The sequence below is a fragment of the Bombus vancouverensis genome, chromosome 2 (genome assembly GCF_051014615.1).
Source record: "Bombus vancouverensis nearcticus chromosome 2, iyBomVanc1_principal, whole genome shotgun sequence".
NCBI classification, from domain to species: domain Eukaryota; kingdom Metazoa; phylum Arthropoda; class Insecta; order Hymenoptera; family Apidae; genus Bombus; species Bombus vancouverensis.
In genome coordinates, this window is record NC_134912.1 from 8,674,781 (window position 1) to 8,690,987 (window position 16,207).

The 16,207-nt window shown below is 36.7% G+C and overlaps 1 protein-coding gene across 8 annotated transcripts; it reads right to left on the reverse strand.

Annotated features, from left to right (window-relative positions):
• Positions 1 to 3,296: 3,296 nt before the first annotated feature.
• Positions 3,297 to 11,617, reverse strand: LOC117166309 (large proline-rich protein BAG6). 8 transcript variants are annotated; one of them, XM_076624934.1, is made up of 22 exons: positions 11,547 to 11,617; positions 11,364 to 11,427; positions 11,200 to 11,292; positions 10,440 to 10,560; positions 10,283 to 10,366; positions 9,832 to 10,027; positions 9,643 to 9,761; positions 9,416 to 9,566; positions 9,219 to 9,342; positions 8,958 to 9,152; positions 8,681 to 8,882; positions 8,471 to 8,611; positions 8,180 to 8,390; positions 7,837 to 8,090; positions 7,594 to 7,755; positions 7,447 to 7,528; positions 7,235 to 7,367; positions 5,844 to 6,147; positions 5,625 to 5,758; positions 5,331 to 5,540; positions 5,142 to 5,252; positions 3,297 to 5,071 (listed from the first exon to the last, which is right to left on the reverse strand). In XM_076624934.1, exons 3-22 carry the CDS (start codon positions 11,260 to 11,262, stop codon positions 4,649 to 4,651), a joined length of 3,420 nt encoding a protein of 1,139 aa, XP_076481049.1. In that variant the 5' UTR covers positions 11,263 to 11,292; positions 11,364 to 11,427; positions 11,547 to 11,617; the 3' UTR covers positions 3,297 to 4,648. The 8 variants fall into 8 exon arrangements, with proteins under 8 accessions (XP_076481049.1, XP_033206060.1, XP_033206058.1 ...); XM_033350169.2 differs by having other exon boundaries at positions 9,643 to 9,752; positions 10,151 to 10,366; XM_033350167.2 differs by having other exon boundaries at positions 8,964 to 9,152; positions 10,151 to 10,366.
• Between the last annotated feature and the right edge of the window lie 4,590 nt (positions 11,618 to 16,207).

The following is a 16,207-nucleotide window of genomic DNA, read 5'->3' on the forward strand; positions in this document are numbered from 1 at the left end:
TATATATATGTATGTATATATACAATTTCATACTTATATGTATATATACAATTTCAACACACTATATATACTTCTCAACTGTTTTCTGTTCTAGGATACCGTCGTAGATTTATTGGAGTTGAGAGGAACACCGAGTTATCGATCTTATCGCATTACAAAGAGATGCTATGTATTATGCTTATTATTTTTCTCTAAACGCAACTATATAAAGAGAAGGAAAAAATGAGTAGGGAAATTTATGAAAAATTTATTTCTTGTTGCAAATGAAATTGCTCGTATATACATATTCTATCTCATGAAACTGTGCGAACATCGATACGGCGTATTAAGAGATTACAATGCGGCAGATCTATAGGTTAATTCTCGAACGAACGAGTCTGCGTTTCGACGAGCTTTCTGGTTAGATGGTTTATAGTGTTTAACTTAAAATGCACCATGTAAATATGTATCTCGTTCGACCAAATAAAAAAATATTTCATATGCAATTTAAATGATATCGAGGGACAAATACAATGCAAAAAAATATTTTTGTTCCAAGATTATTATTTTCGGAGCTTTCAAAACTACCGGTGTTTTTAATATATATATATATAAGTTTATATTTACTGTCTTTTCTTCTATGTTGCAGCTGTTGCATTAAATTTTATTTAGAGATATGTAATACCGCGACCTTGAAATAACCTTTGACACTTATAACTAAAGGTCAAACATGACATCTATTTCCATTGAAATCACAAACTTCGACGATGACGGAAGACAACATATGTATTATGCATGTAAACAAAACTTGTTTACTATAATACCACAAATATCAGACAGTTTGTCATTGTATTGATAAACTATTCATAATGCGTTACTCGAAAGAAGAGAAAATTAATGTGATTTTCGTTTGCAACAAGAATTTCTCTAAAGAAAGAAATATTTAGGTGATTCGTTTTAGGCGAGAAGAACACGTTATATCCGATAATGTCGAAAAATAATATTAATAAAGGTTTGAGAATAATTGCGTCGTGTCGACGCCAGATATACATATGTATAACGAATGCACGCCGCCGACGCGGTCAATTATATCGTTACGAGTGTATTTACGAATGCGGCTACATGTGGATGGCCTATTTTGGCGACCTCTCACGCTCATTGACGGAATCGCGAAAAATCGACACGGTCGGCCACGATGCGCGGAACGGCATATGAACGATTGAAAATAAAACGAAAGGAAAACTGAAACATACACCCACCAACGTATACACACATACACGCTGGTGGCTTCCTCGTTATTATGAAGAGCAACGAACGAGCGAGACTGGAGGATATATTTGACGTATCAATAAATTATAATGAATTTTGACACATGGAATGTTAACAGGCGTGCGTGTTCATAAAATTTCGTATGCGCTTATGACGGAGCATCCATAACAACTTGTGTCAATGCACAGCGTTTTGGTTCTGATATTTAAGAGAATTCGAATATATTTCGTTAAAATGTCCGAATTAAATTAATAATCGACTTTACTACCGGATCCGATTTATTAGCATGCTTCTGTTATACATAAAATTCCACTTATCCCTTTCTTTTTCCCTTCTTTCCCTCTACGGAAATTTCGTCCCCTCTCCCGCCTTCACGCCTCGTTCCCTCTTCCTTCTCCTCCTCTTCCTCGCTCCGAGCTCTTTCGCCAGAGATTTCGATCGATCGTTTTCAATGCGGTGTCATTTCGACGAGAGCCACGACAAGCGAACACTCTCGACGCTTAACGATCGTTTTATAAAATGACGTGACCCTCGTAATTTCATTATGCCTTAATCCAACGAACGCTCGCGTTGCGGCGGGCGAAAAAGAGAAACTGCCCGCCACGCTCGCTAAAACGAGACCGAGCAACAGGGCAGAAGAAGGATGTGGGAGTTAGGATGGTGAAATGCTGAAAAAAGGGAGGGACGGTAGTAGGAACCTCTCCTCGATATTCAAGAGTGGCACTCGCAATATTAACGAGCGCCTATTAGCGAGTGGCAACTGGTAGAGGAAGGGAAATTCATTTTCCTTTTTCTTCTTTTAATCGTTCCTCTTTTCTTTTTTTTACTAAATACGAGAGGAGTCGGCGCGAACCATCACTCCACCCTTTCCATTAAATCATCCAGTCCCTTTTACTTTCATTTTCTTTCACCAGACTGTTTCCAAATTTCGTTTCATTCCTGAATTGCATCTCGTCACGTGACGATCTACAAACTATGTATGTACGTATAATGCGATTGAGGTTAACAAGATTACGTTACCGAATGAGAAAATCGTATTTCGGAAAAATATAATAATATACCTGGTAATCGTGTTAGAATTTTTACAAGAAAGAAATCGCAGAAATTTCAGATTCTAGTTTAATTTTAAAACACGGCAAGGAAGCGTTGATTTCATTATCTGCATTTACCTGTACGCGATAAGTGATTTATCGCGTCTTAACGCATCGAACGTTTACATTGGTCTGGTTATCGCGAATAAACAATTAACATCGCAAAACAATCTAACGCGTTGTTTCGACGATAAACGTTTTAAATCTCCGATAAAGTTGGGCATAATACTTTCAACCTTTCGAATGGTCGGCCGAAACCGATCAGATCCGATTCGATCAGCTTTCGTGCCTCGAAATCCCGACGATTAGCGATCGATATTGTCTTATTGTGTGCACACAATCCGGTTTATAGTCGATTTGTTTGAAAAACGTTTTCGCGCCGTTTTACATAACGCGATAGTGTTGTTAAATATTTGCTCTGTACACATCAACGATATGTTCATCTGTGAAATCCTGATCAGTTCTGTAAACGATAGATGCGGCAAAATATAGATATTTCAAATCGTTTTGTTATTAGTTATTGCATAGTAAAAACTACGTAGTTGCAATGCTTGCGACTTTACCGAGATAGCGTTATGACGTATATTAACAAATCCGTTTCCATGAAACCAATTGCGGTTGTTTATTGGCCGACAAGTAGTATTCTCAAGTATGTTTCAACAAATCAACACATTACGGTACTTCCCGCGCCCCGCTAATCGTAAAAATACATTGTCCATGTTTCTACATACGGTCGGATGAAGTGCCTACACTTATGGCTGACTCGTAAATCGCGAAATCACGGACTAATCGTGTCGTAAATATTCAGAAGGAGAATGGGCAAGGTAATCCGGAAAACATGTACGAGCAGGTAGAATGGGGACTTCGAAGTTGTTGGAAAAAATTACAGTTGGATGAATCATAATTGTTGATATAGAGATATTACAGTAGATGAAACTGCCAATTTGATAATTAATATTTATCATGTAATGTCAAAAATTTTAATTACGTAGGACAGGCTCTGAGGCTCTACAATTGATTACTTCGTATACATAAAATCTTACCTATTTTTTATATAATTACGCAGTAATTATAGCAAAATAAAAACATATGGATACATATTTTATTTCCATTCCTATTTTGATATTTTTGATATTAATTAAATGATACAGACTTTCAAATTTAAAATCACATTCACATGAAATTACTTCAATTACTTTATTAACATTATATACGATCTATCAAATATTCATACGATATCCCTTAACATTAATACGAACGTATAATTTGGAATTATCCTTTTTTTTTCATTAGGCTACTAGATTCTTTTCCACAATTAAAACTGATGAAATTCGGTTGCAAGTTAAATATGATTAAAATCATTCCTTGTACAGGTTGCCAAAATTGTACATAAAATACGATACCTTCATTTGTATAAAAATTCTGCTTCTGAATCATTCAGTGTGACGCTTCACAACCAAAATTAATTATCTACATAAATTACAAAGAGACATGTTACTTAGTTGTTTATAACGTATTATTCAACAAAGCTTATGTGGTACAAACTATAGCCTTAGATAATTCTGATTATAATGAAACGTACTAAATTGTGTCTAATCAACTTTCTTTTTTTCTCAGCCACCACTACGAGTAACTCTGTAGTTATTCCTTTTCTTCACAAATCAAATATAGAACTACAGGATAGTACAATTAATATTGATCGGTAGTATCATCGTTATTAAAAGGATATTTTAATATCGACAACACTTAAATAGCGCACAATATGCATAGGTCGCAAGATAATACATATTACCATCTGTATAGTACCTACACAGGTGTCGTTCGATTAAGAATAATACATTTCATTTGCATAACAGTAATTCTACAGAAAACGCAGTTTAATATGAAAGAAGTATTTTAATTATAGTGTCAGATTGGGGTCACTCGATGCTTAGAGTACAATGAGAGAGCAAGTGTAGCCAGATTTCTGCAATTTTTAATTAGCGTTAATAATAAACGTATAGTGTTAATTGTTTAACATATTTATGTATCGAAAGTCAATGGTACTTTTTGTAAAATTACTAGCTATATCGGTTAAACAAATTGTGTACAGTGTGATATTTGAAAACATTTGGTATTTATAAAAATCATCGCACTGCGTTGAACTGACACATACAATCATAAGAGTTAATAATATTTGTGATTACATGTTAAGAATATATCTTTGTATTCCTTGGTCATTGCAATTTTTCAATTTTTTTTTAGACACTACCTGGTTTCTCCTTTATAAATACTCTAAGCCATTACGAACTGCTTTCTCCTTGTAATCATTATTTTGGCGGTCTATCTTGATCAGCAAAATATTTTGTCGCATTAGGAAAACGCAAAGGATCCGGAAAATCTGGTGTTCCCAATCTATGCGGATTCAAGCAGTCTCTAATTGCTTGACCAAACGCACGTCTAACTCCAGGATCTACAGCTACAGCAATTGCAGCACCTTCAACTTCTTCAACGCCTGCTCGAGTTACACCTTCTCTCACTAAACGTTCCATAGACGCCGCTATCGCTGAATGATTTGGAGTAGGACTAACTAATAATCGTGGCTTTTGCTGTTCAATAAGCTTACGCCGTTTAGTAGGTAGTGTACCTAAATAAGCATCACTAAGTGTTGCTACACCCCCGTTTGTTATTCCTTGCATTTGTAGTTGGCGTCGTTGTCGTAGACCATCTCGAGCAATTATTGGTACCCAATCCTAAAATGGACAATTTTTTATAACATTGTTTACAATACAAATTCATATACATAGATAGATGTATACATACTGAAGGTAATGCTTCATGACCTGGGAACGTTTCTGGAATTTCTTCTCTATCTTCTGGTAGAGAAGATGCTTCAAATGTTGTTCTTTCTTGTGCAGTATCTGTTTCCATGGGCTGGAATCATATCTAATTGTTAGACTTATTTCATTTCCACATTAAAACTGCAGAAGTATGTATGTATGTGTAACCTGCCTCTGTTTCCGATTGTGTTTGCGAAGGTTGATGCGCTGGGGCTGAAGGAACCGATGTTGCTTCGGAAGGTGCATTTTTGTATATTAAAAGCGGGACAATTTCTGAATCTGGAGGTTGTGTAACTCGTAAAGAATAAGTACGGAACTGAGCAATAAATGCATTCAGCACCCACCGACGTACTGTAGGATGAATACTCCCTAACATTTCAGTCTATTTGAAAAATTGAAGATCGTTAATTATTAAAGTATGAAAAATATGCAAATTATAATGGATTCAATGAGACATGTAACATACCACAAAACGTGATGCAATTACTTCTAATCCTCCCTGTCCGCCACGAATAGAGTATCGAAGTACAGCACATAATTGCTTACCCATATTATTTACAATATTGAAAATTTCTTGCCCGAATCTAGTATCATCAATATCTAGAAAAAACAAACTTATATTGTCTTATAATTGAGATATAAAATTAAATATTTTACAGAATACATTTTACACAATGCCACATACCATTATTAAATAGATGTTGTAATATATCTTTAATATGACGGCGAAGTAGTGCTTCAACAGTAGCACAAATGTCTACTTGTTGACCGTTTCTAGTATTAGCTTCTTCTTCTGCGTTTAATAAAGACTGGAAATGTGGTCTTAACTGTGATAACAATCGTTCAGTAGCTTGCTCCTGAAGTGTTTCCGGTGCAACGTTTGGGAAAGAGTACTGGAAGAACTCTTGTAATGGTCTTCTAAGATGAGAAATTGGTTCTGACTGACCAATTCGTAATCTTATTAAACCTTCTAATGTCATATTCTGTACCTAAAAAATTAATATATACATATATATATATGTCGGGTTTACATTAGAATTAGGGTTAGGGGCGTAAAACGAATCTTCGTTTGGGTTACACGTTGTCGTTATGCAATAGAGAAGACATTGACTAGTGCAAATACGATTATTATAGAACCGGACAAGTAATCGTGGTAGTTAGGTACTCGAGAAACTAATGACAATGATCCTAGGTTCAATAACGAATCCGCGGTCGACGGGATGATAGATGAACGTACTCACAAAATCTAAGTCGGGCGTGTAATATTCACTGGTCGTAAGGGGTTACTCTTTTTCATCGATGAGATCGCGAGCGGGAATGACTTTCCCGTGCCGATGATGCCACAGAGGAAAACTATATTGGGATGTGTCTAAGGACACGAGATCATCGGATTCGTCGAGAAAAGCCTTCGTTCAGAAAGTAAGGGAAATTGGCGTTGCTGCTAATTGATCAATCTTCATATCGGTGGTTAGAAAAAGATGCTAGCCGCCCTCGAGGGAAAGTTGCTAGTGGGAGACGCCGCTCGTTGAAAAATAGGTCTCCCCTATTTTCCCGTAGTTGGGACAAAGACTGTTTGTCTGTTTGAAGGACTTTAGTTGACTAAATCTTAAGATTTATAACGGGCCCTCGAGCTAGCTGAACATGTACTGCAGAGACGCATCGATATCTGGCAATCATCTTACTCGAAGAATAGGGTCTGCGTGTGGCGAGCTACGGGACAGAGACCGTTGGAATGTTTACTGTGGAGTGTTACAACTATTTCCTTTTTAAGGAGAGCTATAGAATTATTCCATGCCTTTGTTAGACAAAGCGTTCATCCCGTGACCGCGGCTACGTTCGGCGACTGACTGTCGCCTCGAGCCCAAGCTCACTATCACAACTCTCGAACAATTATAATCGGATTGAATAACTACAATTGTTCAATTACAGCTATAGTAGACTCTAGGTTACAATGTTGCGGGATTATCCAAAATTCCAAAGGCTCCGGTGTTCTTTCATCTCCGACATATACACACACACACACACACATAAATTTCACTTACCATCATATATAAATTTCACAAAAATGTTTCTTACCACTAGGACAGATAAATTCACGAGGAAATTTTCTGCAGTTTCTGGGTCTTGAGATGTGAAAAGACTCATTTGGATACCTCTACGTTCTAACAAGTCCGCAAGAGTTAGATCACCCCCAGTAGCATTACCAGTACTAATAGTGAAAAATGATAAGAATTTATGTTTTACTTAACGAATAAATGTCTCAAGTATTCTGCAAGTAATATACACACCTATTTCCAATAATTCCTACGCGAATATTTCCACCAGTACGTATCTGCACCATATTCCCCAGACCTTCGGGTGAGTTAGAATCTAACAGCAAAAATGATGTAGATTTTAATTTAAAACGTGTCAAAAACAATTCAACGAATACTTACTGTTAATATTGACACTGATATTAGCCTGTGGTTGACCAACCCTACCTCCTAAAATTTGTTGCTGTAAGTACATTAACGGATCGTAGATCGCATTTGTTTGTGACGTCGTTGATGCTGTAGTATTTGTAGAGCTGGTATTGCTAGTAGCACTTGAAGTTGTCGCTGTAATATGAAAAAATGATTTTATAGGTTAATAAATAGTTAACAAATAACAATTATTTAATATTTACTTAAATTATATACCTGTTTGTGCCTGGGATGGTGTTTCAGGCGTAGTTTGAGTTCGTGTTGCCTGCGACGTAGAAGTAGCAGTACTAGGAGTTGTAGTCGAGGTGCGACGAACATGATGCGAATTACAAGAAAGGAATGGATCAAAATCAAATGCTTGTCCTATACTCATTCCAACACCTAAAGGATGAGTCTGTTGATGGAATACGTGTGGACGCGACGTACTTCTAGTTTGTGTTGCTGTGGTAGGATGAGTACCAACATTGCTTCTATAATAATATGTAAGGAATATTAAATTCAAATTAGAAACATAGGTGTATAAATTATTCGTATTATGTAAAAGTAATGATTAACATACCGTGCCTGCGTACTTTGCCCAGCATTTGTGTTCCCACTATCAAGTGATGCAGCAGTTAATTGGCTTGCTGTTAGAGGATTTCGGGTTATAATTCTTGTGTTAGCTGGACCACCTTGTACCATATGACCAGCAACAGCCTGCATCAAATTTCGTATGAAATCAGGCGGAGGAGCTGAGCCCCAATATGCACCAGTGCTACCATCCATTCTCCCTATAAATTATAAAATAATAAACGAATATAAATGACAATTGAGCTTGAATCATAGTATTAAAACTATTAGTAGGCCCTACCACCATTATTATTGTTGTTGTTGCTATTATTATTATTTTCACCAGCTTGAGGCTGTTCACTTCCAGGTGGAGCATCTATGTTACTTTCAGGACTAACTTCCATTAATACTTCAACATTGTTTGGTAAGTTAAACACTGTTCCTATAACATAATTCTAATTGTTTTATCTAAATAATTTACTTTTTTAGACGCAAGAAAACTTATACATACCAAACGGAGATTGTGTTGAATCTAATTGTGGTTGTTGTTGTTCAGCTTGTTGTTGAGTACTAGATTCCGATTCTTGTTGTTGATTGGCGTCATCAGTATTAGCTTCATTTGTCTCTGCTTGCGTAGGTGTACTTGCAGATTCTCCATTTTCTTCATTACCATTATTATTATTTGCATTACGACCATGTAAACTAATGTGAGCCTGGTAGAAACACGATATAAAATAATTTTATTACACCTGGAACAAAATTTAAATACTATTGTTATTCATCCTCACCTCTACCTGGATTGGTATACCGGGCTGCAAAATAGTTGAATGTTGAATAATAATTGGTCTACATCGTAAGTTCCTGGGCGGTTGTTGACTCATATCAACAATTATGTCACTTAAAGCATGACAGGCATGTGACATATAATGCAAGCATTCGCTTACACCATTCACAAATGTTTGAGTTTCTTCAATGCGTCTTTCCTAAACATAAATGATTTTTTCATTTCAAATTACTCACATTCATATTTATGAACATTATTTACTTACACCTGGATGTAATGAAGGATCATCACGCATAAGTTTACAATAACGTTCTGTATGAGGTCGTAAACGAGATTGTGTATCAATTAATAGGTCCAATAATTCTGCCAATTGTGGAGGTCGTGGAAGTCTAAAAATAATAGATTTATGAATTATGTAATAGAACATCATATTATACATATATAACTATACAGGATCCCTACTGTGGTGATGGTCGTCGATTAGATTGTTCGTCATTATTTGATGTAGAACCTTGTTGTTCAGATTGTGGTTGTTGTGGCTGTTGTGTATCTGCTTGATTCTCCTCATTAGTTTCATTTGCTGGTCTTGATTCAGCATTTTCATCATTGTTTCCTATGTTCATAGTTAACAGTTATATGTAATAATTTATACTCAATCTTTTTATTCTTAATACGTTTTATATACAAACCCCTAAGTAATGTAACGTTGTTTGCACCAACTGCAGATAAGGCAGCTGCTATTGCAGCTGCAGCAGCCTCTGCCAACCGGGCACCACCATTTGCTGCATTTTCATTATTACTGAAAAGGCTAAATAATTTATCAATTTATTTTACTCCTTTCCACAGTAATTACTAAATTTCTTTTTTCTTTTACTTACTACTGTTCTGTATCCAACTCTGACTCCTGCATGAGTTGACTAAATGGTGGTCGATTATTTTCAGATGTAGAGAGATTTGCGGAATTAGAGGGGCTCTCGAGTCGATCCATAAGACGATTTGCGCGTTCAAGCATGTGTCTTGCAGCAATTAATCGACCATTAGATAAGCTGTTGCTGAATTGAGGTACTGGCAACCCTTTTAAATGAAATAAAACAACTCTAAGAAAAAATCTCTGTAGAAAAAATATAAGTAAAATAATGAAAAAATCCGAAAATTTTGAAATTATATATTATATCAGACATATATTAGATCTAATACCATGTCCTTCCACAATTTCAGCTGGTACTGACATTGCACCCAAATACATAGCATTACCATGCATTTGAGCACGAGTGAGTCGGTAATGTGTTCTTTGTGGATTTTGCCACATTTGTGATCCATGATTCTGACCTTGACTTTGGCCTCCGTCATTTCCACGTTGACCAGGTTGAGGTGGTGCACGTTGTACCAAATGTATAACTTTTCCATTAACATCTAAATTGTAAAATAATTTAAATCAATAATGTCCTTTACTTTATATTTGTAAATGTAATACAAACTTCTTTACCATAATCATTTAATTTTTTCTCATCTTGAAGAACTCTACCGCAATAAATAAGTCTTTGTGAATCTGCTGGTACTGCCACTGTTTCTGCTATATATTCTTTGAAACCTCGAACTGTAATTTGCTATATAAAAAATCTAAGTCATTTTTTTCTCTTTTAGTCTTTTGCAACTTTTACTTTAATAACATACAACAACAGTTTATAGTGACAGTTCCAAATCTATTAAGAAATACTGTCTTGATATAATTATACAAAAACATTAAAGTATATTTCATATTAATATTTCACATTCATCAGTATTGTTACATCATGGTTGATATTTCCAATTATTTCTACCAATAGTATAATATTATTTACATTAGGAATATGAGATATATAAAGAAGATATTATAATTTTATGTAGTATTGTATTTATATTCATTATACAACAATGTTCTTAAATCTAATAATAGATACCGAAGTTATCAAAAATTTGGTATAAGAATTAGAAGATTATAAATCATAAAATATTTACAGAAATAACCTCAAAATAATGTCGCTATAAAATAACAATGACTAGTGAATATTCTAAATGAAAAAAAATTCACATCTATAATAATTATTCCTAACGTATAGTATAGAATAATATAAAAATAGAAATATGAGTAAGTACATAAATAATCATGAAGCATGCTATTAAAAGCATTACAATCAACAATAATGTTAATTATAAACATAGAGAATAGAAATTCTTTATATGAAAATGGCAAAAAAATTACTTACATCGTCTTCCAAGGAGAAAGTATGATTTTGTGAATCCAAAGTCTTTACCGTAAGGTCAATCATTGTTAGACTGCTTTAACAGCTACAGTAGAACTGAAATTCGAGAAAATGAACAATAGTATTAGGGCGAAGGTGCGTAATACAGAATCGACTTCTACACTCACGCAGGCACGTAGATACAAGACTGTAAACGACACTTGATTACTACCGAGGAGAAATATTCGATATCTAAAGTACGAAAAAATAGTTAATCCTAATACAAATCGACTCGAAGATATAAAGAAGCTACATAAATAGATTCTAAAACTATGTTCTTATCGTATAATGGTTTTTTTTAATGAACCCACCGATGAAATTTTACAGTAACGATATGACACGATACACGTTATTTTACCCAGAATTCGCTGTAACAGCGACCCCACAAGCGTTGCCAATACATTGGTTCAATTATTCCCTAGATAGAACACGATTCAGAATTGATAAAAATCATATTTCTGCAGTACCTACCTATCTTGATATTCCCCCGATATCTGCTAGATGACACCAGCAAGGTAAATAAACGACAAAATACGAATCAATTACTGGTCTCATCGATTTGAATTAACGTATCATAATTTAACACCAACTTTGATCATAAAATAACTCGTTAGTGAAGAATAATGACAAAAAAGTACATATGTGTTAAAAGTTTTGGTACTATATATTAAATTAATACTATATTGTCTAAACAAGGTGTTTATACAAAATATCTTGCGTGTAAGTTATCTGCATTGTACATTTGGTATTTTCTTCTTAAAAATAATAATCTTGTCGATAAATGAAATTACCCCTGACGGTATTCTTTTATAGATGCTTACATGATTCGATTGATATTCACACATTACACTACAAATACAGAAGAAAAATATTTGAATCTAAACGTTTTATTTCTGCCAGCTCGAAACATAGAGAGAAAGTTGAAAGAAAAAAGAATGGTATTGTCGCAGTAATCATTTACGTCTTACAGAATCTTCCAAATGCATGTTACGAATTCATTTACTTTCGATCGTGTTTGTACCTTAAGGTGTCGCTTTGAGACGCGAGGTCGAAGAATATCGAACATTCGAAACATCTGTATTGATCTGTAACCAGTAACACCGATCTTCTGTATCTTGTCGCAGTCAGATGAAAATAATTCGAGCGTTACCAACGGATACATATCGAAAGCGAGGCATCGCCTCGCCATGGACTTCGCGTGATCCGACACGAAGATGAAAAAGAGAAGCAGAGAAGACTCATGGCAAGCCGATCGCATTATTCAGATTAGGGCATCGACTGAGCCACGCGAGTATGCGAGTACGCGCGTTTCTTTGTATGCGTATACACGTGTACATACTTATATCGGTGGAAGATAATACGGTCGATCGTGCACCACAGAAGAATGTTAATGGTGCTTCAGTTTTGTATGCAGGAAGTGACGGCGCGTCCCGTCTCATACCGTAGCGGGTCCCGGCGCCCCAACGTCCGAGCAGAAAAAGGCACAATAAGACTAATAGAAGTGAAAAACCAAGAGATTCACCCGTTCCCGTGTTGGAGGAAGGAAAGAGAGATGCTCCTTTAAATCCCATCATAAACACACATAGCCAGAGGCTCTCAACATTCCTCAAAAATCGAATATTTACACGAACTATCGTAATTTTCAATCCTCAATTTGGTAAACTTGATATCTTCGATCCGACGCTTTTGTGATCTATATGTGATTATGGTAAGATTTGGCTACCAGGGATTAACGCACAAATGGTTTTAATATTATACCTTTTATGACTAAAATATGCTTAGATTGACCAATCATCGGTGATTCTATAGAGAGGAAAATTTCTTATACTTGTTTGTCTTAATCGCAGAAACTTGCGATTTTCTATTTTGTCATTTCCATAAAATTAGCGGCGGCGAATGTGTTGATGGAATATTTCTAAATAATACCGTATGGTTCGTGTCACCTGATTATGTAGGTAGTGCATTTAATTATAGCAATATGAGCTTAATGTATTTGGTTAACGCATTTCTTGGATCGAGAATGAAGACCGCTGCATCAATGCAGTGACAGAAAAAGTAAGGGTTATATGTTGGCCCTATGGAACAAGAAATAAACAGGCGCCAGCCAAAGTTGCAGCTTCGTAATGATGTAGCTATCTCGATTTAACATGCCTCGCGGTCTTGCCCGTTAGTACATACTTAACTTGCTTTACTAGTGTGAGCTTCGCCGTTCTTAGCATAACTTAACCCGGCTCCGTTTCCTTTACTGCTAATAATAATGATAGAATGAAACGAGAGGCGACGAAGAAACGAAAAGGAACATTGTCCAAGTGAGAGGAAATACAGGAAGGAAACGAAGAATACAGAAAAAGAGGGTATTGTCAACGAAACAGGAGTTCTTATGATATATAAAATCGAAATAAAACGAACTGATCTTTAGGACTAATACTTGAAACTCATCAAGTACCAAGATTGTCATTCAAATCATGTTGTTGCTGTTCGATATGTACCGATTTCGCTAGCACTCGACACGAGCGATATTAGAGTACATATCTGTTTGATTAATAGTTACGGCGATTCATCAAGTCAAGAGTATATACATGCACACATGCACACGTATCATCATCTATGCACGTATCTGGACACGTATACGCAGATAGAACTGGCATGCTCCACATAGATACTGGTTTGAAACGAATCCTACAAAGAATTCAAAATACCAACTTAGCATTGACTATCTCGCGCTACCTTAATGCTTTTATATCCTCTAAACTGCTACTGGCTACTGCCTTCTTTCTCATCCTCTTTCTTCCTTCCAGTCGTTCCTCTTTCACGACAAGAAAACGAGGAGTTCGCGTGCGTGTCTTGAAGCTATGCAACAGGGAGAGATCCAGGGAAGCTGGTACGAGAGATAAACCAATACCGAGGCCGGTAGCGAGCAGTGCGTGACACGTTGAACCGTGTGTACTGTGTGTGTTGGCGCCAGGCCGCATTCTCGCATTCGTTAACTAACACATCGAGTTAAGTCCCTCCGCAGCTCGTGCCTTGTTCTCCCTCGCCTTCCCCTACCTCCATCATCTCCACCTCCTCCTCACCAACCCTCTACCCCGTCCCGGGAACCCTTCGCGATATTAAGAGCGGTCACGGATCCCAAATTTGCCATCCGTAGAGAGGCGGGACACCGATTTGTCCTCGTCCCGTTTGCACGCCACCGGTACGTGGTAAGATGACCGGTTTCTACTGGTGTACATCGGTCGCCAATCGTGTTTCGGAACAAAGTGGTTCTCCAGAGGAGACTACATCCGTGTCCAGCTATCGAAACTTATTGTCTCGGGTGATTATCAATCGTGATATCGTTTCATCCTTGAAACCCGATGACGCACGTTGATCGACTCCGAAGACGGAGTTACGGTAGAGTATATTAAACAATAAAACGCCAACTGCCTCGCTTATTCGTTGTATATTTTATGCGCAACTTCTTCCACTTCTTCAAGTATTTTCTCGTTTATCTTTGTGGTCAAGGCGAGTTCCATTTAAAAAAGCTTCTTCGACAGATATTCATGGGACATTAACGATACGAAGCGGGGACACGGAGTCGTGTCCAGAAGTTCCTTTCTTCTCTCATCGAGGAAAAGCGCGATGATGCATCGTGTCAATGGAATTCATAGAAACCGGTCGGTGAAAACGCGAGCCGCGCGGATCGTGAGATTGTATTTACTGTCGCTTCAATGATCCACGGAGAGACGACCGTCGAGGTCGGTAATTAATCTGTATCAGTTTACAATGAACGAAAGAGAGCGTTGAAAGATCGCTTGTAATCAATATTAATTACTAATCAATAAGCGAAGTGAATCACGAATTGAGGAATTTTTCCCGTTTAGTAAAAATTGTTGATTTAATGGCATAAAAATGAATAAGTTGATGACAAATTAAAACATCAATTAAAGTATTGCGTAATTTTATAGCGCAGCGGATAAGGAGCTTCGAGAGACGATAAAAGAATCGAACGTTATCGCACGAATTAGTGACGGCTATTGTACCTGAGATGCTATTGCAGGGAACCAGTGGCAGGACCGTGGACCGCGTTAAACATCGTGTAAAAGGTGAGAGGCGTGTACCAAGTTGATATATATATTGTTAGCCGTATCGATTTCTTGCCGTGTCTACGTTTACAAAGATCTGTAGCTTGACAGTGAAAACGATAACGGAGAATGACGAAAACGACGAAGAGAGGATGGAGAATTTCAACGGATTAACATTCCAGCAACGTTCCTAACCACTTCGAAATTCATCGTGACAACGCGAACGATAAGAAGAATCTATAAGAAGAATCAGGCGAAGCTTTTTAATGGTTTTTGATCAGCTCGAAGTCTACCTTGTCACCAAACACGATAAGAGATACAACAATGTTAACAATGGTAAAAAATGACGAGTATCACTGACTTTATTAAATGTGTATTCTAGATGCGTTTTTTGATGGTTTGTTCGTGAACGTTTGACGCGCAGAGGCAGTATACGTATAGGATGATAATAAAAAAATGTAAGTTTCACCGAATCAACGTTCCAAGAACATTCTTATTAATTCATCTACCTGGAAATACGTTGCGACAACTAAAATGAGTAGCACGAAGATTTCAGCTATGTCGTCCCACGATTTTCATATATCAAGCTTCAACGCGACAATAGCACGGTAATAATAAGAATGAGAAGAAGCATAAAGAAAAAGAACGGTGAAGATCTACAAGTTTCATCGAACCAACATTCCAAGAGCGTTCTTGGCAGTTCACCTACCTCAAAATCCATTCTCCCTCTCTCCTGAGATACCTATGGCGCTTAGCCACGATCTCCAAAGCGTGATTCGAAGGAAAGGGTGCGATCTTACCGCGTTGACAGTATCACAGGTAAAAGAAGAAAGTGAGAAAATAAAAAAACGAAGATATGCAATAATAAGAGAGGAGTGGCATAACTCGCACATAATGCGTCGCAATTAACC

Bases quoted from the DNA above. Each gene is read 5' to 3' on its own strand.
- LOC117166309 (XM_033350164.2), bottom strand. From the start codon at position 11,262: ATGATTGACCTTACGGTAAAGACTTTGGATTCACAAAATCATACTTTC. The intron at 10,367-10,439 runs GTAAAGAAGTTT...TTTACAATTTAG, and splicing joins GAAAAAATTAAATGATTATG to ATGTTAATGGAAAAGTTATA. The intron at 9,153-9,218 runs GTAAGTAAATAA...ATTTATGTTTAG, and splicing joins ATCCTTCATTACATCCAGGT to GAAAGACGCATTGAAGAAAC.